Source organism: Rhamphochromis sp. 'chilingali', assembly GCF_963969265.1.
Source record: "Rhamphochromis sp. 'chilingali' genome assembly, chromosome: 8".
Taxonomy (NCBI): Eukaryota; Metazoa; Chordata; class Actinopteri; order Cichliformes; family Cichlidae; genus Rhamphochromis; species Rhamphochromis sp. 'chilingali'.
In genome coordinates, this window is record NC_137935.1 from 28444249 (window position 1) to 28465990 (window position 21742).

The window sequence follows — 21742 nt, forward strand, 5'->3', positions numbered from 1 at the left end:
TCAAATTTGCCTGCAGGTTTCTCAGTGGTTGAATTGTCCTGTCTATTCTCAGTCTTTTCCGATAAACCACGCCCTCATATAATATACATGAGGCAAGAGGGTCAGCTGATGACAATAAAAATTATATAAACCGTTCAAATCAGCACTCTTAAATCATATTTCAATAGACTGAACATGGGTTTTGTCGATATCTAACGAGGAGCTGTCTTGTTCAGTTATCGAATTAATTTTTAAAACCATTGTCTGGACTCCATTTTGAATATGCTGATTAAACAATAGGTTACCCACTACTGGGAATCCTCATGGTGTATAAATCCTAACTTAGCAGGATCTTCTTCGTCTTCAGCTGCTTCCTTTAGGGGTCGCCACAGTTAACCATCTCCCCCGATTTCTAGCATACTGCTCTGTGAAGCCAGCCCCTCTGTATGCCCTCCTTAATTACACAAAACTTACTCTGTGCTCTTCCTCTTTTCCTCCTGCCTGGCTGCTCCATGTTAAACATACATTATTCAGTTTATTTACTGTCTTCTCTGCATTTCCAAACTGTCTCAGTTTTGACTTTCTAACTTTCTAAATGCTCAGCCTGTCCACGCTGTTCACCCCCAGCGACAATCTGAGCATCTTCTGCTCTGCCACCTTTTGTTAAAATGTATTTTGTTAGAGCCACCATCTCCAAACCATACTTCAGTGAGTTAAAATGAACAGTCGCATTTATTATGATTTACAAAATGTGTTCAGTTATAAACAAATGTGTTCAGTTATAAACATGGGCAAATAATATATATATATATATATATATATATATATATATATATATATATATATATATATATATATAATAAAAATCATATTCTTGCATGTGATAAGCCAAAAGAAGCTTCTTCTTTTTTTAAAGGAGGGCACTGTATTTAATACACAATGGCACATCTAAAAACAGCAATTTGCATAAAGCTTCACAAATAACACCTTTTCAAAATCGCCAATAAACCTTCAGAATAAAGCAACAGCATATGGAAACATGCATAATTTCAGCTGCGGCTACCAGGAAAATCAGACAGTTACGGCAACTGCATGAAAATACACAAAGCCTGCGAAATACAGTTCAAAATGCTCCCCCCGTCCTTTTCAAGATGAAAAACGAAACACAGCATGACTTCAAATATTAATTAAAGTAGGGGGAAAATAGAAGATTTTGCAGTTAATACACATTTTCTTAAAAGCTGAATTTAAAATAAGCAATATTTGCGTAAATATATGAAGAGATCCAGAATAATTGTCAAAGCTTTGCTAATCTCACAACAACTGAGGACGTGTTTTGTGTGTATTTTGACAAAACGATCATAAATAAGCTATCTCAGAACAGCGTTCTCTCCTGTGCAAATCTTCTTTAAGGGAGGTGCTCCTGATTCATCCAGTTCCTCCTGTTCAATGAAAAGAAACACATTTAATTAGACTGCAATAATTTTAGGAATGATTTAACAAAGGAACATGCTTTTTGGTCTTCTTTGAGCTCATTTTTAACGCAGTGAACCTGGGTGTCTGGGGTGCTCCGTCTGACAGTTCCTGATGATAGAAGGTCCTCCTTGATGAGAGTGGGTGGCTCATCTGTGCCCTCCTGTCCTGAGTGAACTGGCTCTGCATCATCAAGGAGGCAGCGAGATTATATACTGATTATCGAAGCTTTCGCACCGTCACAACAAATGTGATGCAGTGCATGTTATCCACATACCATCCACGCTCTCCTGGCCGAGCATTGGAGGCTGGGAGTCTTCAGCTCGCAGGCTGGAGGCATGAGGAGGGCTGACCTGCTGCGAGCTGGAGGTGCTGCTGCTGTTATCCATTTTAGGCTGGTAAACGTCCGACAGGAAGCTCTGGTTGCTGTTTTCATCTGGCGCAGAGAGGAAGGGAAAGGCACGGAACATGAGGTTACAGCTTTTACAGCATTTTTGAAATATATATTACTGTGCATTAGTCTCGAGCAACCTCTCATTTCTTCATGAAATGAGCAATAGGTCCAGTGAATTACTGTGACGTGCAAACATACATGAAACTGCAACTGAATATTTGGTATGACCACCTTTAGAGCAGTACTGTTACTAATTTCTTTTAGATTGTTGTTTTAATTTAGACAGCATTAAGTACAAAACAAGTCAGCAAACCTTTTAAAAATTATTTTTAAAAGCCTTCAAACATACCAGTAAAATCCAGTAGAGAGTTGGTGTTTTCCAGGACCACATCTTTCAAGCCTCTAACTTCTCCACCGGTGGATTTGGTGCGATATATCTGACAATGGAAGTGCAATTTGTCAGTTTCAAGAAATGTGAGCAAAATAAGGTTATTAAAAAAATAAGCTACACATGACAAAAGGCCCACACCTGCTTTGTTTCCGTCACTGGCACCCACTTGAATATACGTAAAGACGTGTCACCAACTGTCACCCATTTCTTCTCCCTGGGGATGTGATTAGTTTGATTACATTGAGACAGGAGCTCAGCAAACACCTTCCGCTTTCACCTGGTCTACAGCCTCAGTCTCTAACATGACATGCAGCATACACGCTCACGTTTTCTCTCTGCAACAGCACACAATGGACAGCTGCACAAATATCACAATGTGCCCACTAACAGGCATCGCTCACAGTGCAGGAGAGGGTTAAAACCCCCGGGGAAACGTCCGCGGGTGTTTATGAATTACACTGTAATTAGACTAACGGGACAGCGAGCCGGAATTAGCCGCGCTCCGCATGTCAGACTGAAGCCATATTGACAGCTCTCGGCGGAAAAACTCAGCTAGCCCCGCCCCCTCTGTCAAACTGGGGCACGGGTTGGTCGGCGTCTCCGTCAATCATCTAACTTTTCCGACTGAAGTTTGTTGTGCGACGCAGCAGATATCGGGCTTCGGTCTACTAATACCTTTCCCTCCATATTGTCCCCCCGCGGATCGCTTACGTACCATTTGCGCACTTTCTCGATGGCCGCTAGCACCTTTTTGATGTCGTCTTTAGCCCGACTTCGCGTCTCAGCGCGGCCCGATCGTCCCGACATCTTGATGCTGTTATGATTCATCTACAGATGCATCTGAAAACTTCAAGACCAAGCCCCAGTCCTCCGTTACACTGGTAATCTCGCGAGATTCATTCGTCACATTTTTTTTCTCCCTTTTTTGTCAGCTTCATTCTGACACCTTATGTTCACACTATATATATATAATGTACTGTAAAGACAGGCTGGGCACGTTTGATTTTATTCGTCTTTTTTGTCCATTATCCATCCCTTCTGACTATAGTGGGGGTTTCTATTTAATGTACAGTTTATTCAAATGCTGTACTTAATGACAGCTTTGAAGGCTGTAAAATGAGACGTGGGGATTTTGTTTTCACATTAAAAAAGGTATTCTCCTAAAAAAATGAAAAATAAACCCAATATGTTGTGGGGTTGTCCCCCTGTGCAGAGCCCCTGTCACCTTTAAAGCGAGTTGTTAGCAGCTCTACTCAAAACTACACTGCTGTGCAAAAGTCTTATTTCTTTATATTTTGCTTCCAAGCAGCCAGACTTTCTTGTCAATTTTTACCAGTGGTCTTTAGGAATAGCTCTCCAAGCTTTCCGAAGATCTTTCAAGCTCGTTGGGAATCAGCTATTAGGTCCAAACTGTGCACTTAAAAAAAATGGAGGAAACTGGAGAAGTGGAAGCCACCACCTAGGATCTAATGTTCGCTGGAGCCTCATCAGACATGGTCTCAGTGGAAGGGTGGTTGCTATGAGGGGAAACAGGGAGAAGTATCAAAACCATTGTCTGATTTTGATCCACCATATGTAGCACCTGGAAAACATCTGATTGGCAAAGGCTACCTATTTCAGCATGACAATGAGCCCAAACACACAGCCAACAAAGAAAAAGCATGCCTGTATAGAAAATCACACCGCGGAATGCTATGAGTCATGGATTGGCCTCCCCAGAGCCCGGATCTCAACGTTACTGAAGGAGTGTGGGATCATTGTTAGAGAGGATGGAACAAAAGTCAGCCAACATCCAAATAAGAGCTTTGAATGTCCTTCAAGAAGCCTGGAGAACTATTCCGGAAAACCACTTAGAGAAATTATAAGAAAGCTTGTCTAAGAGAGTTTAAAGTTCACATATTGACTTTTAAGTTCATTAGATTTGTACAAACTGTGTTAACAATACAAATTAAAAACAAAGCAAATAAAATCCTCTCAGAACATCTTGGATCCACTGCAGTAAATAATTACGTTTATAGTGCATAAAGCTCTTTTCTTTGCTTTTGTATTGATTTTTGTATGTACTTGTTCCCACATGTAATCAACAGAGGGCAGCTTTGAGTCAGGCATTAGCAGACCTGCTCCTCCCGGCCCTCAGGGGACACAGAGCAAAGGTTGTCAGTGTGTTGATTTATTGCTGAGATAGGAAGGAATCACTGACAGGAAATTATCCTTTGTTTGCTTTGCTTGTCATCTGCAGATAGTAAAGGAGCAGAAGCAGGGCCAGCTTCTCTTTAAGCAACTTGTTTTCACTCTGCCAAGAATGAAACTAGAAACATTGTGACAATATTGTCAAGTAATGTGAATATTTTATTTATTTATACAAGTTTGTTAACACTATCATCTTTTTAGTAAGAATGAACATAAATAGATTAAAGCCCTTTTTTCAGTTAACATCAGATCAGTGACTGAGAGAGTTACAATAAACTGGATGCTGCCTAGAAAAAATAATCTCAGCGATGAAAAATCTGTATCTTAGTCTCAGACTAAACATTTCTGTGGCGTATGTTTCCAGAATCATCACATTGAATATTTTCTTTTAGTGTTTCTATATCTGTTTGACAGGACACGATAAGACAGCTGAATGTGGGGAAGGCCACAGAAAAAGAAAAATGTCAACATATTAACTGATGGCGTGGGCGGGGACTGCTAGAGCTTCAGCCAGTGGCTGACAACACAGGGAGGAGTCCCAAGGCCGTTACTAGAGAAAATATCCAAATAACAGCCCAGCATGCAGCTGAAAGTTGTCATGGTACCTACAATGGCAGCAACTTCCTGCCACGACTTTGTGATTAAAGGCTTTTCATTTTTCAGAGATTGTGAGGTTTGCACATCACCGTTGATGACAAACACTATGAGTCAGGTGAATTTTGTGCTTTTATTTACACACAATTCCACACATGGACGTCCATCAGTTTACTCAGAATTGTTGCCATCCAGAGGGGGCACGTACTCCTGGCTTAAAATGCAAAATATAATATTTAACTTTGGTTCATATTTAATTTTTTTTAAAGCAAAAACATGACAAGTAACTGGTTGAAGAAATATCTGCTTTTAAAAGTAAAACTAAAATATTTTGATCTTTGGCCATTTCATTGGGTACACCTGTTCAGCTGCTTGTTAACATTTACTTAATCAGCCAATCGCATGGCAGCATCTCAGCACACTTACGCATGTAGACTTGATCAAGATGGTCTGCTGATGTTCAAACTGACCATCAGAGGGAAGAAGAATGCTGATTTAAGTGACTTTGAATATGATGTTGTTGTTGGTCTGAGAATTTAACGAGATGTTGAGCTATTGGGATTTTCTTACACGACCATCTCTAGAGTTCACAGAGAATGGTATGAAAAAGAAAGCTCAGAGGAGGATTGCAACACTGTTTCCAGCTAATAGGAAGGCAAAAGTAACAACACTTGTTTACAACCAAGGTACCATGCAGAAGAGCGTGTCTGAATGCACAACATTCAGGTACAGAAGAAGACCACACTGGGTGTCACAAAAAAGAGGAAACTGTGACTCAGACTCACCAGAGAGAAATGTTGCCTCGTGTGATGAGTTGTTGGATCAGAGTTCAGCATAAACAACATGAAAGCATGGATCCATCCGGCCTTGTATTAACTGATCAGACTGCTGGTGGTGTAATGATGTGGGGGATATTATCTTGGCACATTTCTGACCCCTTAGTCCCAACTGAGCACAACTTCACAAAGCTTAAATCATCTCAAACTGGTTTCTTGAATGAATTCGCTGTATTCAAATTGCCTCCACAGTCACCACATCTCAATCTAATAGAACACCTTTGGGATGTGGTGCACAAGGACATTCTCATCACTGATCTGCTGCGTGATGCTGTCATGTTAGAATGGAGGAAAATCTCTAAGGGATGTTTCATGCACCTTGTTGAATCTTTGCAAACAAGAAATAAAGCAAGGTGTACCTAATAAAGTGGCCAGTGAGTGTATATTCACAATATAAGCTGTAAGTTAAAATATAAGTAACAGCTGAGTCTATCTCCGCTCTCCACATGTGAGATTTACGTCCTCGCTAACTGTCGGAATTTGGGAACTTTAGTTTGAAAAAGTGAAAGCGGAAGTGAGCCCTTCGCGGTGAGCTCGTGCGCGAGCTTTACGTTGGTGCCGCTCAGGCTGCTCCTGTCATTGACTGGGGTGGTGTTGGTGGTGGACGCAGAGGCCAAATGCTTCTGTGAACGGGGGCGACGAGTCCAGCAGCGCAGCATGGACGGCTGCCCGCCATAGTTAGCGCAGTTCGGAGTCTACTTCACTGTAGCCTAGAGAACGGTTATAAGCTAAAAGCCTCTCTTTCTGTCCCCCCCGCTGCTGTTTGTTCTTCATCTGCCTCAGACGACAATGGATCGAGTAAAAAACTCCATGCAGCAAGTCCCCAACGCTATCCCCAAAGTGATCCGACGGACCGGAGGAGCCAACAGCCTGGAGCTGGAGAGGGAAAACTTTGAAAGAGTGCAGGTACGGAGCACAGGAGGTCACAGTCATATAATAACGTTATTCTGCCGAGAGTGTGGGATGGAGGTCCCGGGCTGAGAGCCTCTTTATGGCGCTGGTGGGAGGTTTTTAAAAAGTCATGTCAACTTAAACTATGCACAACACTGTGTCACTATTTCTCTCCGTCTGACGCGAGAGAAAGAAATGACACGGGAGCCAAAATTTTCCTTCATTTTAAACGAGTCACCGTGTGACAGCTGAGTCGATCAGGCCTATCCCGTGTTTGCTTTGCTTTTTTTTTTTTTTTTTTTTTTGGATCCACATTGTTGTCACCTTCCCACACGTCTGTCTGAGATCAGCAGACACAAAACGAGCCCACTGTACAACAAAAGAGCTGTGGAGATGTGGGTCAGTGGCCTTTTGAATTCAGATAACTATTGCATAAAAAAGCACACAGGAGGGGGGCTCAGTGGAGCTGTATCATGTATGTAAAGTGCCTCCGAAGCCCTGCATTTAAGGCAGGACCAGGGATGATGCCAGGTCTCTCTTGGAAATGAGATTTTTAATCTCAATGAGATTTTTTACCTGGATAAATAAAGGACTAATAAAAAATGACGATGAAAATGGGTGAAATTGTAAAACCAAGGTAACTGCCTGTCTTCCTTCCTTGTGTTTAGTTTTCATGGCTGCTGATGAATAATGAATGTTGTGTATCTTTACTCATATATATATATATATATATATATATATATATATATATATATATATATATATGTATGTATGTATGTATGTATGTATGTATGTATGTATGTATGTATGTATGTATGTATGTATGTATGTATGTATGTATGTATGTATGTATGTATGTATGTATGTATGTATGTATGTATGTATGTATGTATGTATGTATGTATGTATGTATGTATGTATGTATGTATGTATGTATGTGCGTGCTGTGGAGCCTGCTGCTTCCTGCTTGGTGGTCTCCCCTCCCCTTGCCCCGGACCAGGCGCAGAGGAGGGAAAGCGGTGGGGGAAAGTAGGTCAGATGAATCAAGGCAGCGTGGTAGTGCTGCAACATGCTTTTCCCAATCCACTCCTGCTGCTAAAATCGGACAGTGCAGTCCACAAAGCCTAAATGTGCACAGTAGGTATTTGGCCTCGCTGCCTCTAGATGGTCTCATCCAGTCTGGCCCCCTCTCCGCCAGCCCGTCGCAGCAGCAGTATGGATTAAAGTTGGGGAAAGACGCATGCGTAGCTTTGTGCATCTCGAGCCAATCCTGGTCACTGGGTCACTGTCAGGCTCCTGAGATCACACCCTGCGGAAGGTGCCAGCATGGCAACGTAATGCAGGCACATAGTTGCTCCAGCTTCCGAGGAAACTGGAGGGGGAAGTAAATGTGTCTGAGCAGAAAGGTGTTTTTGTCTTGCTCTAGTGTATCTCCCATTAAAGGAGGGTGAAAATATTCAGGCAAGCTTTAACAAGCCCAAGTTTGATGTGTTGTCGGCAGATCATACTACTGTTTTCGTACTAATGGAGTCAGTTTCCGCCTCGTAAAGGTGTAATTTTTAAGATAATACTCATTGGGATTTGTCACCCGTATGAGAGGAAATGCTTATGTTTGCTTTTTGTTCCTCGTGGTTGTTGTTTTTGTTTTGTTTTGGGGGTTTTTGTTGGGGGGGGGGGGGGGGGGGGGGTTCTGACTGAGGATCCAGAGCTGCGGCAGGAGGTGCAGGAATCAATGAATGTGCTGTCTGCTTTACAGGGATCAACGAGAGATAATCTCATCTGATCTGTTGTGCTCTAAAGCTGCCTAAATCTGCTGGGTGGCTGGCTTTCACCTCTATAGAAATCCCAACAGCCTGCCTGCTTTTAGATATTTGTTTCTTTCACCAGCTTTTTCCTTTTTTCCCTTTTTTTTTCATCCGTCCGTTCACATTAACAAGCTCACCTTAGATGTAAAACTTTTTTTATGTTATTTGTTTCTACTGTTTGGAACAGAATCTTATTATTTCTGTTAAATGTCTTGTTTTGCTGGTTATCAGTGATATGTTCAAGTTTGTTTGGACTATTTAGTGTCAAAAATTGCTCGGTATAATAACCCCTAATCATAGCCTCAATGCTTTTTTGCAGATGAATGAATCCAGGCATTCCCAGATTATTCCCAACGCTTCTTTATCTGATTTACCCTCACGACATACTGTTTTAGCCTTTCATGCACTTAGTTCAGCTGACATGCTATTTTTTTCCCTTGAAGACCGATTTCAACATCCGTAATATAGAGCAGTGTGCAGAGCTCTCGGTGTACCTCTCGTTTGTTTATGTTTTGCCAGGAAAATTTGAAATAGGTGCAGGGATTTACTAAAACACCTGCAAACATACATGGAAATACAGTATACAAGACAAAAACTGTCCATTTTATACATCTTACACATTACTTTTAACTGACTTTCAACCTTTTGTCCACTCAGCTCTTTAATTAAATGATAACTTTTGGGGTTTTTTTATTCCCTCGATTAGTTGAGTTTATCCAACCATATAACCCCTTTGTACTGGAGAAGTACCCCGCCTACTCTGCCCACCCTGGCTTAGACCCACTGAGTTAAACAACAACAACTTAAAAATGACTCCAGAATCATCTGCTGTTAGTTGAGACAAGTTCAAGGCGTAAATTAAGCGTAAATTAAAAAATGTCTTCTGTGGTTTTCTAACCACGCTCATCCTGGGAACTTCCTGCCCGATCCTTTCTGTTGTGTGCAAAATCCCCTCTGTCATGTCCACTCGGGGTTATAAAAAGCACGAACCAGGGCAACCTGATAGCACTCAGCACTTTTAATGACATGTTTAGTCTCATAACAGCGACCGAGTCTTTCATTTAGAGTTTAGGCGGATTAAATCTCCGGGGGAGTTCGTCTGAAACGTCATTCTGTGTTTTGGTTTGGGTTGAATCGTAGCCTCAAAGCTTTAGTGAAAACAAAGGAGTAAATAACACAATGAACACCAGCGGGAGTTTTTATCATCTTTTATCTTCAGGCTCCGAAATGTCCAAGATGCCAGCTCCCGGTCCCTGAGCTCCCAGAGGACAGGAGAGGTTTTTCATTTGAAAGCTGGCGTAGGTAGTAATCTATGGACCAATAGGAACCATAATTAGTGCTTGAGGAACATTTCTGGGGCACCAGCTCCTCAGTTGGGATATGCAGAGTGAGCCACAGAGTGACACCACATTGTACGCATGTTACATAATGAAGGCCTTGAAATCAGACTGTCTGTCTGCCTCATCCTTCCCCTTTAATTGTCCATACTGAGGGCACTCCTGTATCTGGATATAAAAGTGCTTTGACTGTTTGACTGTTAATGTTCTCTTTATTTTCTATCAAACTGAACTGCCAGCATTAAGGTTGTTTTGGTTGAGTTTGCAGTCCTGTTCCTGGTGTTTTGGAGGAGTAGTAGAAGCTGGATGTTTAACTAGAGTCTGATTAATCCTTGGGCTGATTCGTAGGAAGTAAATAACCTGCTCTTAGTGCAGAAGGCCTGTCCCCCAGGCCTGCGCGATCTTTTAATTCCGTTTGGTGTCACGGCAGCTTTGGAATTCAGGCAAGGAGCAAGATCGCGGCCTTTGGGCACAAGCAGGAATCAGCAGGGGTCTTTGTAGACAGGCGGGTTTTTTTTAATCACGCCGTCTTCCTGCCTCTCTTTCTCCCTCATCTTTTGTCTTTGCCTCCTTCTGCTCCCCTCCGCCGCTCATTGTCTCGAGTCCTCGTCATCTTCTTTGACATCCTGCGATTCAGAATGCGCAGGAAGTTGTCGAGGGATATCCGCATGCATGCGGGATACACGCAGACGAGCACGAAAGCGAGACCATTAAAGGCGCTCAGGGAGCAGAAACGGCGGGTGGTGGTTTGTGGCCTCATTGCGCTGGCTGCGTGGAATAATGGAGCGGGACGTGAGTGACTGGTTAGTAAGTGGAACAAAGTGCACTGCGGAGTTTCTGGTGGCAATAACAATGACTCTGAATTACAGGTTGTTTTGGAGTTCCCTGCTGAGTTTTACAAGCACGGTACAGTGAAAGGTGGAGACGGGGTGCTTGTTTGTTTCAGTCGCAGCAGAGGTCAAAAGTCAGACTGGAAGCTACGTCACCGGTGGAAGAGCGCGGTAGGGGAATTGGGCTGCTTCAGCCGCCTGTATTTGATTCGTCGGCTGCAGCGTGGGAGGTAGAGCAAGGAGGTCTGCCAATCAGGAGGTTCGATCCCTGGCTCTTCTAGTCTTAGTCTGCACGTCGAAGGATCCTTGGCCAAGATACTGAACCTGATGCATTCATCAGAGTTAGCTTAAAAGAAAAAGAATGGTTGTATGAGTGGGTGAATGAGGCTTGTAGTAAGAAAGCGCTTTGAGTGCTCAAACAGAGCAGAAAAGCACTATAAGAGTACAACTCCATTTACTCCATGTGACAAACTATGTCATTGTCAGGTTTTCTTCATTTCAAATAATACAATATTCTCATTTCAGGATAATAATAATAAGTCCAGAGGTCCTGCCCTGATGGTCACCATGCCAACACGAATACCAAATGTCAGCATGAAAATGAAAGCTTTTTTTTTTTTTTTTACTGCTGACACAATAACAAAGGTCTCCTCTACACATAAATGTCTGGGGCTGAAAATTCCCTGCTAGTTTGAAGTAAGCTCATCAAAGCTGGGCTTTCTCGGCATTAGCTGGCTTGACCCAACCTAAAACCCCGGGTGGAAGATGACAGTGTTTATCAACTTTCTCTGTTAAGCCCGACTTTCTGCGTCATTCTCGGTGAGCGCTCACTTAACAAGGGGCATTTCACGCATCATATGACTCTTCCTCTACACGAAAGAGTCCCTGTGAGCGCTGCCTGCTCCAGTCAGAGACGTTATCAGATGATGATGGAGATAAAATCTTTAAAGAACATCAACTATACTATAACTATAGCAGTCAAATGTCACACAGTTTCAAATAATACGAGGGGGGTAATAATCTCAGGATTTAACACTCAGAGCGGTAAAAATAAGCATTTAAACTCGAGTTAATGTATTTATTTTATTGCTAAGTGCGCTCTCGGTGCTGATGTTTATTTCTAGTGTGGTGGCTGCTCATTGAAGCTCTGTGCTTTGAAACATGAAAGGTTACTGCCCCGAAGCAAAATAAAGGAGCCGTGGAAATCTCTTTGATTTCTCGGCAGATCAGAGTCAAATAAAGTGTATTGATTGAACAGGTGTATAGCAGAGACCTGGCAGTATAAGAACATTTATGCACTTTCTGTATCACCGGCTGAATGCATGCACGCTCCGGTGACGATGTGGTGCACAGTTTGCTGAGCTTAACAAGTTGCACGTATAAAATGCGTTCCAGCTCTTAAAACCGAGCTGTAAATGAAGGAATCATTTCCTCCACCTGCTCCTCACTTCTTCAAGCATGTGTTGCCACGGCGAAACTGAAAACTCTGTGTTTAAGCTCAACGTAGCTCGCTAACCCAATAATCTCGCTCCGTGGTAAACCCCTCTGATTCGATTTGCTAACATCTGCTTCAGTATCCCAGGTTACTGATGTACAACATATAGACATGATGAAGAAGTGGCTCCAGTCTGTTTTTAAAAATCATCCTGCTGTGTCAATAACACCTTATGTTAGCGTATTCACATGATAACACACCACAAACTCCTGTGTTTTAATGTCTTTTTTTTTTTCCACTGCGAGAAACAAAGATATTCCAGGAAAAGTGTCGTGTCATAACACTTGAGTTCAAACAAGAGACATTTGGAGGACTTTAACCCCTGACTGTGTTTTGACATGGTACAACGACCTTTTCCAAGCCACACCTGCTTAAAGAGATATGACACACGTTTTCTAATATGTCATATGGCTGCTGAGTAGGAAGTTTAACACAAATAATCAGCAGGTTAGGTGAGCCATTGCTCTTCTTGGTCCTTAACCTTTAGTCAGGAAGGTGCAGTATGACATCACGGTTCAAGTGGACTGTGAGAGGTTTACTGGAACAGGAAAAAAGATGGCACATGATGTATGCTGACAGCACAACCCAGCCAGCCCGTATTGAACTGCACTTACTCAGCAATCCTAGCCCACATCTGATTTAACTGCTGAAACACCTTGAGCACTTTTACATGCTTCATACGGCTAAATTAAAACAATGACTGAAACTCGGAGATGTGTCCTTTTAAAGCTGGTTAGACAAAAACAGAGATGAGTGTTGCTGAGTCAAAATGAAGACAGAGACAGAGTGGGACTGCTGTATGTGAGAAATGCTCGGCGATGGGCCCACGCCGTACCAGGAAGTGAGGAGACTCGGTGGAAAATAGCCTGCATTGTTTTTAGACTGACTGCTGGGCAGCCTGGAGGTTTAATGCGCACACCCGATAGTCTAATGAGTAACATATTGATTATTGTGGCTGGCCTGGCCCTGGTTGGTCAGCTGTGATTGAAAGCCTGGCCTGGATTTTAAAAATGGATCCTGTGGGCTCACTGGCTGTCTCCGAGTCTTCTGTTGTGTAATCCCAGACTGCCTCGTTGATGTTGGCGGTTGTACTGTCTCTTTTTCATTGAGGATGAGTCTTTGTCACTCTGCCTGGATGTTTTGCGCAGATTTGCACAGATTCGCACACACTGGCGACTTTATACAGTCTAGTTATTGGCATCAGGATGACACTTCTGTGTGTACGGCTGAGTCCACACTTGGTCCCTAAAATGTGAATTGAAGTTAGTCAATATGCTGTTTATATACGCTCACTGGCCACTTTATTAGGCGCACCTGTGCAACAGCACGTTAATGAAACTGTATAATGAGCCAATCACGTGGCAGCAACACAATGCATTTAGGCATGCAGACGTGGTCGAGACGACCTGCTGAAATGCAAACCGAGCATCATCCCGGTGATTTAAGTGACTTTGAATGTGGCATAGTTGTTGGTGCCAGACGGGCTGGGCTGGTCAGTTCTCTGGGTAAAAATTGACTTGTTGATGTTGGAGGTGAGAGGAGAATGACCACACTGCTTTGAGCTGATAGGACGGCAACAGTAACTCTCATAACCACTCGTTACAACAAAGGTATGAAGAAAAGCATCTAGGACTTGCTGATCGAATTAATGAAGCTCATATTTCAGTACAGAGGCTTAGTTTACGGGATTAGTAACACCTGCATTTTACCTGCTATGTCATGTTAAAATGGTATCTTTATGGAGGGTCTGTTATAGACGACTCTCCCAGAATTTTCTGAGTCAAAAGGGCCTGAAACTTTAAGCTGTTGTGAAGCTCAAATCCTGCAGGCTGACACAAACACAGAATAACTGAAGACTCTCAGAGGCACCAGATGGGGGCATCAGTTGCCCAGGAGTGATCTCCTGGTGGACGCTGAGCTCCTTTCCCCCACTTTTCACCTTTTGAAAGTTGCTTTTTTCCAGGCTTAACTGTAGTCAGTCAAGATAAGGGTTTAAGGCAGTGTGTGCATATAAAGTATGGAAATATAGGGGGCCTACTGTATACTGTCAGTATAGTTGAGTTGTTGAGTTTTCTTTGTACCACAGCCTTTTTGTTCTTTTGGCTACATTTGATCTAAGTGTCTGTTGTTGTTCCCACATCTTCTTCTCTTTCCTGCTTTTTCTGATTTTCACGGTGAGGAAGATAATTAAATTTTTTTTAAATTTCTTTATTTTTTTGGAGATAGGGGAGGGGTAGATGGTCTTTTGGCTCCTGCTGCAGTTTAGATCAGGTGATCATCTGTTACTCCTACTAGTGAATGGAGCAGCAGTGGAAGTTGCAAACCCCAACCACCCCCCACCCCGTTTTGTTTCTCTCCCTGTTAGGACCCCCGGCGGTTCCCCGGACCCCAGTTTGAAACCCACCGTGTTTGAGCCATCCCACTCTGCAGGCTCCATGCTACTATTGTCTAACAGGAGAGCGGGCTATTTGCAAAATAAAGGTAGCCTCCTGCCTCAGTGTTTGCCCCTACGAGGGCTGATTCATGCGAGTGGGGTGATTGTCTTTTCTTTTGCCCCTTTTAAAGTGAAACGAGCGCCTATCGGTAGCGGTAGTCCTCTGGGTTTTTCCTCCCACACAGCTTGAGCTCCTCGCCGGGTCGGATGCTGAAAGTCCTCGCCGATAAGAGATCGCGCAGAGCTCGCGGAGAAAAGCAGACTGGACGCGGAAGGAAGCAAAGGAAGAATAGAGCAGCATTTTAATACCAAATCGGGACACATGTTGAGCTAACGGCCCTCGCCACCTCCTCCCCCCTTCTTCTCCTCCCAAATGCATTTGTAGGCTCAGTCGCTTTCCCGTTACTGCGCGTTAGGAGAGAGCCAGCAGCTCCGAGGATCCCCCGCTCGCCGTCTTGGAAGGACGATCATGGATCTGAGCAAAATCGTAAGTCCCGAAGAGCCGATCGGGTTGTCTTTATGTGAGCTAAGGACGGATATTAAGAGAAAAAAGGAGAAAGCGACAGGGTTTGCATGTTTTTGTGGAGGTGGGGGTGGTGTCCAAGAAGTCCTGAGCGCACACACTACACTCAGCAGGGTGAATACATGCAAGTTGGGCTCGGTGCAAGCAGGGACTTGCTCTGTCTGCTGTTTACATGGCAGCTAAATGCGTCCGTGGGAAGTTTGGGTTTTGTTGTGAAAGCTCGGAGGTCTCCCGTGGGTTTATTCCAGGGTTTTGCGAGCTGCTGTAGTGAAAGAACAGCTGCATTTAGTCGGGGAAATGATGAAACCAAGAGTCAGAAAGCACACGATTGTGTTAATGCAGCCTACTCTCTGGAGGCTTTACATTTCTATTGCAAGTAAATGAAGCCATTCACACATTTGGCTTTAATATAGTGTTCTTCTGAGACCTGGAAATGTTTCCTGTGTTGACCAGAGCTCTGTTTATGCTGCAGGTTAGAGGAAAAAGTTCTGCAAGCATGGTTTAAATGCGCCATGAATGTCAATTACAGGATCTTATTGACAAACCTCAAGGCCAGTCTGAGTGTGTAGTTAAAGCTCTATAACACAGAATCAAGAGACTGGGGGCTCTAAGGGTGAATTTAAAGTACAACTTCTTCACAAGCAGTGATGTTTCCAAACTGGCGATCGATGTGGAGTTTATTCCACATTTGCCTGTTCATCTTCCTTTGACTCAGAGCGATGGGGATGAGGCAAAAGAGGTGCAGCTTGGACTGCTGAAGCAGGTGCACAAGAAGCCTTTCACAGTGGATGAAGGGGTTGCACTTTTAGCCTTTTGTACTGAAGTGTAAGAGTGTGTGTGTGTGGTTTGATGAGAAAGCCTACTCTCTAGTAATCCCCAACCAGGTTGGAGACTCAAAGGTTTGTGGAGGAAAAGCACAGCGAGTGTAAATTCTGCAACGATGCACCGGATCCTGACAGGCTGTCCATAGGTGGAACAGGAAAATCAGTCTCTCAGCTGTGAGGAAAGAAAAAACCTCAGCCGCCCACGTGAAGTCAGTCACGTGTAGACATGGTGTAGGTAGGTGTAGCGATGGAAAGCCTCCTAGGGCATCACCTTCCAGTTGCAATTAACAGGTTATTTTAGCTGAACCTCGAGAAAAAGTGGGAAAGTGTAAAGTATTCCAATCAAAGCTTTTCTACATGTTGTTTCTGCCACTGTCCAGTGGGTCTTGCAGACTGTGCATCACCGCTCCACCACAGGTAATCTGGTGATGCACAGCAGAGATGAAACACTGAGGAATGTGGCTGAAGGTATGCAGGGTGTGTTGTTTAGAGATGATGACAGCCCTCCAGCCCTTCCGCGACCCTGAAAAGGATAAGCGGCAAAGAATGGATGAATGCTTATAGACCTACAGTTTCTTTATGTAAATATACACTCACCGGACTCTTTTATTTATTTGTTTTTTACCTTCAGGACTGCCTTAATTCGTCATGATATAGATTAAACAAGGTGCAGGAAACATTCCTTCAGTTGTTGTGGCTTTGTAGGCTGTACATTCATGATATGAATCTCTTGTTCCACCACATCCCAAGGGTGCACTGTTCGATTGAGACCTGGTGGTTGTCGAGTTCATGTCAGTACAGTGAACTCTGTTATGTACAAGAAACCAGTTTGAGATGATCTGAGCTTGGTGACATGGTGCTCTGAAAATATCCCCCAAATCATTAGACCACCAGCAGCAGCCGGAATAATTGATGCAAAGCAGTATGGATCCATGCTTTTGTGTTGTTTACGCCATCGTCAGAATCTCTCAGCAGCAATAGAGACTCATCAGATCAAGCCACATTTTCCCAACCTTCTATTGTCCATTTCCGGTGAGTCCGGACCACGGCTTCCTGTTTTAGCTGACAGCAGTGTCACCTGGTGTGCTCTTCTGCTGCATCTGAATGTTGTGCATTCAGAGATGCTCTTCTGCATACCTCGGTTCTAACAAGTATTGCTAGAGTTACTGTTGCCTTCCTATCAGCTCGAGGTACTCCGGGCTTTCTTATTTGACATCAACAAGTCATTTTTACCCAGAGAATTGTTCTCTCTGGATATTTTCGTCCTCTTTTTTTCCCCAGACTCTAGAGATGGTTGTGTAGGAAAATCCCAGTAGATCAGCACTTTCGGAAATACTCTGGCTAACAACCACACTACGTTTAAAGTCAATCAAATGACCTTTCATTCTCAGTTTGATGCTCAGTTTGGACTTCAGAATGTCGTCTTGAGTTTCTCTACATGTCGACATGCCTTCATGCACTGAGTTAATGGCATTTGATTGGCCGATTAGAAATTTGTGCTAACGTGCAGCTGAACGTTTGCCCCATTGTTGCATCAGCTGAAACAGTTTGTTTTAGATAAAATGAAAAAGAAGCCACGGAAGCAGATGATTGTGACGCCTGTGTAGATTCGGTTATTGCTGTGCTGTGAGGTGGGGTGAGCTGAGGTGCACAGATGTGGCTTTTACTGATACGTCTTCAGGAAGTTGAGGCGAGGCCGTGAGGCTTTTTCACGCAGAGTTGCAAAGAGAGGAGGGGCTCAAAAGCCTGCCACGGGGATGAAGGGCTGAGAGTTTAATTGTGGTGGAGCCCGGCCTTCGACCTACGTGTGACTTTAACCAGCTGCCACCCTCCACCTCTACCCTCAGCGACGAACCCATTGCTGTTAGGTCGCACGCTCCAAACATCCCGGAGCTGTATGTTTGCATGCTTTTTAGTGGGCTCTTATGAGACTGCAACATCCCGCTGGGCTTATCTGCATCACCCATTGCCCCGTTATTAATGGGACAGGAGATACTCGGTGCATTAGGTGGAAAACAAGCTCCCAGTTACAGCCTCAGGGGCCTGCACATGACTGGCAGCCATTGTTACTAGGCTGGTGGCTGGTTTCACCTTCACTCTATGATAAAATTGTACATTGCATTCCAGATTCAGCTCGCTGGGTTGATAATGCTCCCTCAGTGCCTGCAGTGACACCTGTGTAGCATGCATGGGTTTGTAATTTTTGCTCCCTGCGTGCACATAAGAAAAAACTCTCACTCTGCCCTCTTTGCGTCAGTGCAAGCCTGAATTTTGAGAGATGCGAGGAGGCTCACACGGGAGCAGATTTGCACGTCAGACGCGACACATAACATGGTCCTGAAACAAGCAACACAGAGGGCTCTGTTCAGACCGGTGACCTTTTCAGCCGGGTGGAGTCGCTCTTGGAAAAATGTTTGGGCCAAAAACGCTTTTCCTGTTATTATCCAATTTTTTTTTTCTTTCAATGGATTTGTAAAAGAATAAATAAAAACTGTTATTTCATGGTGTTGTGACCTCTGAGGAGGCTGCTTGTTTGTGTGAAATGCACCACGGTAAGGCGAGCTCTCAGTTTTACCACGTATACTTTTACTTGTGCACGTTGAACCATGAAGGCTGTTGTTTTATTTTCGAGGAAATAGGCGGATATTTTTAGTGTGTGAAACCTGAAGTCAGATACCGAGTGCACCGGAACCATGCTCATCGGAGGTATAGTCCAAAAAAAATGTTTACACCACTATATCATACTGCTGTAATCTGTGTTTTTAGATTAAACAGTTGGATTAGGTCATGTGTGTATATGTAAAAGGGAGGTTTCATAAGAACAAACACAGAAAGGCTTGTCTCCAAATCTGCACTTCCCCTTCACATCTTTGAGCTCAATGGTTTCGTTTTCCAGCTGGCGACTTTGCTTTTGGGTTTACTGTAATCTTTAAAAAAAGACATTAAAGTCTGGCTACTTGAAGCCAAATTTAATAAGAGGTGAGGCCTGGCTAAACATTTTTGCACAGTACTGTATTCTCCAGGTATGACACCATGTGCAGACTCCAAAGGTTTTTAGAAAGAGATAAGACACAGTACAAATATTGTTCTTTAAACATTTGATAGTATATGAATTAAAGATCATTTTGGATTTTTCTATATACTGAGCTGGAGACAAAACACATATTCAGTGAATATCAGACTTTTATTGATCAGCTGAGCAGAAAATGCTATTCACAGTGTGTGTGCGCTTCACATGTAAGCATGCAGGTGTTTGCAAACAGATGTGTGTGCTTGATAAGTTGTGTCTAAATATTACGGTCTGTGAAGTGGGGAGAGATGGCATGTTCTTTTTAGATTGTTATTTCAGGTCATCTGTTAGCGATCGCTGACTGCCCATTTTTAAATATCCGTGCTCCTAAAGGTCTGAGTGTATTCACACAAAGACACCTGGAGGTGATCTGGCAGGAAATGGAGACAGAGCAAAGTGTTTGGTCTCAGCTGCTCCCTGTCTGGCTTGACTGAGCAAGGTTTTAGCTGAAGGCGGGGGTGCTGTGGATTTGGGCATTTTTCAGCAGGCAGGAAATGGGCAGTGGAGGGTGTGCCAAGACAGGAAGCCTGACTGAGTGCCTGCAACCCCCCCCCCCCCCCTTCTCTCCTTCACCTCCACCCCTACAGCGTCAGCCACAATGACCGTGCCTCCTCTGCCTCACCTCAGCGTTAACAGGGCTCCTGCATTCACAGCCTGCACGTTTCCTGTTTTCATTCCTTCCTCCATCCCATCGCTGTTTACCCTTTTTATAGCAGAATAGCTGGACCGGTCTCGGCAGCAGCTCCAGCCTCGGCCTCCGAGACATCCGTCTTTAATTTAGACGGGTAGCTCAAAAGGTATGACAGCAGTTTGGTGTCTGCTCTGTTGTTTGGGAACAGTGACAGACTTGGTGAAAGCATTCTGGGCTCTTGTCCCCTGTTGGGTGTGCTGAGAGGTTAAATCGGAAGGAGGAAACATTGCAAAAGGATTGGGAAAGCATGCAGCTGTTAAATACAGACACGCAGTCCTTCTTAGCTGTGCCATAATGAAGGTTTTAAGACCAGAGGCTTCACTTGTTGATATCATGCCAGAGTCAGAATCACTGGGAACATGGGTGAAGCTAAAGCAGACTCCACGGCCTGTCATGAGCTCTCTCCTCCATCCACACCTAAATAACTGCTGTCAGATAATCATAGTACCATAACTTAAATTAATCACTCCACTCCCATGCTAAGGATGCCGCCTCCTCCTCCTCCTGCTTAAATCCAGTGAGAACAAGTGTTGCCGAATTTACTCTCCCCCTTCTCATTTGGCCCTGCCGAGGTTTTCCACAGTCATTTTCTCATGATTGAGCATCACTAGCTTTGAGTTATTCTCGGCACTAATGCTGACATGAAATGTGCGACAACGCGCCAGAGACAAAAATATCCGAGAGCGCTGTCTTTTCTCTGTGACCGTCATAAAGTGACCACGATAAGATGACATGTCTCCGGGACTGACATGGGAATCAAATCGCCCAACATCGCTTTTTAGTCACATGCTCTTTGGGAGGCGGAGGGTTGGGGAAGGGAGTCGCTCAGCGAGGGCCGGTTCGTTTAGCAGGCAGAAGATGCTTTCTCCCTCTGGGTGCTGTGCGCTGGGCCTTCAGCGGGCGCAGCCAGACCACGATCAGCATATCAATGCCGCGCTTTCCACAGAAGAGCTGATTGGTGCTTGCCAGGCCCGACTTTGCATGCTTTCAACACTGTATCAATAACACTTTGTTTGAAAGCAGAACTGTGGAAAAGAAGATGTTTCTGTAGATACCAAGAAGCAGAAAGGACTTCTGTGTTGCGTCGGCGAGTAATTGATTGATGGCTCGTTATGACTCTTTGCTTCAGGGCGGAAAGGGGAAGCGCAAAAGATGCCGGCCCCCTGCAGATGCAGTGACGTAGGTTCCCCAGTTTAAGGACTCTCTCGGGGCGGATCTTTGCGCCTCAGCTTTATAATCACTTTCCTCTCACCTGTGATTTAATTGCTCGTCATTTGACTTTGTCGGCCGGTCTGAGTGGCTGCACTGCGAGGGGCTAATAGGCCACTGATTTATTGATGCCGGCAAGCCGCCTCAGCCAATGCCAGGAGATCTAGGCAGCTGGCACTCCCATTCAACCCTAACACAAAGTACAAAGTCTCACTGTGGGCTAATTGGGTCATCCTCATGTGGGAACCAGTTGCACTGGCGTTTACTCAATCATCCCTTGATTTTTTCTTCTTCTTTTTTATTCTTGTGTGATGGAAAGAAAAGGAGAAGCAAAGCAAATTGTCGATGTTAAAACTTACAGCTTCGATCCCTGAAGGCTGTGTTAGCTCACATGCAGATCACAACACGAGTGTCACAATTTTAGTGCTTGTGACAAATTAGCAGCCAGTGACCATGACAGGAAATGCCACAAAAGTCACTTCCCTCATCAGTAAAATGTAAAGCAGATGTGGCTTAAGTGTAGACATGGTGTTTCAGTGTTAACCTACACTTTGAATACAATGTTTAGAAATATGGATCGTGTTTAAAAGAAGGAAAAAGGTGCAAAACACAAGAAGTGTGTATAGATTGTATTCAAACTCTTAAGTGTAAATAAATACAGCGCTATATGTTCATAACTCCTGAAAAGGAGTGACAATATTATCTTAATTTGAGGCTTTTTGTGTTGCCATTGGCCACATTTCATGTTCCAGCCTCCACACGCGAAGCTTCAAATT

At 43.9% G+C, this 21742-nt stretch overlaps 2 protein-coding genes across 3 annotated transcripts in view; one reads left to right on the forward strand and one right to left on the reverse strand.

The window, feature by feature from the left end:
• Positions 1-811: 811 nt before the first annotated feature.
• On the reverse strand, positions 812-3091 carry bcl7bb (BAF chromatin remodeling complex subunit BCL7B b). The gene is made up of 6 exons (XM_080889719.1): positions 2953-3091; positions 2376-2451; positions 2196-2283; positions 1730-1888; positions 1532-1635; positions 812-1421 (listed from the first exon to the last, which is right to left on the reverse strand). Exons 1-6 carry the CDS (start codon positions 3063-3065, stop codon positions 1350-1352), a joined length of 612 nt encoding a protein of 203 aa, XP_080745845.1. The 5' UTR covers positions 3066-3091; the 3' UTR covers positions 812-1349.
• Positions 3092-3100: 9 nt separating this feature from the next.
• The window catches only part of hip1 (huntingtin interacting protein 1), a 54457-nt gene continuing 35815 nt past the window's right edge, over positions 3101-21742 (forward strand). Inside the window, exons 1-2 of one of the 2 annotated variants that reach the window (XM_080889717.1) lie at positions 3101-3118; positions 6641-6763. In XM_080889717.1, the coding sequence (XP_080745843.1) occupies positions 6647-6763 (117 nt within the window). In that variant the 5' untranslated portion in view covers positions 3101-3118; positions 6641-6646. Of the gene's footprint in view, positions 3119-6640; positions 6764-14602; positions 15137-21742 lie in introns of those variants that run through there. The other variant, XM_080889718.1, reaches the window with a different exon arrangement.

Coding starts and splice junctions, on each gene's coding strand:
- bcl7bb (XM_080889719.1), bottom strand. CDS start 3,065: ATGAATCATAACAGCATCAAGATGTCGGGACGATCGGGCCGCGCTGAG. Junction 2,452..2,952: donor ATCGAGAAAGTGCGCAAATG/GTACGTAAGCGA, acceptor TCACATCCCCAG/GGAGAAGAAATGGGTGACAG. Junction 2,284..2,375: donor CAGTGACGGAAACAAAGCAG/GTGTGGGCCTTT, acceptor TTCCATTGTCAG/ATATATCGCACCAAATCCAC.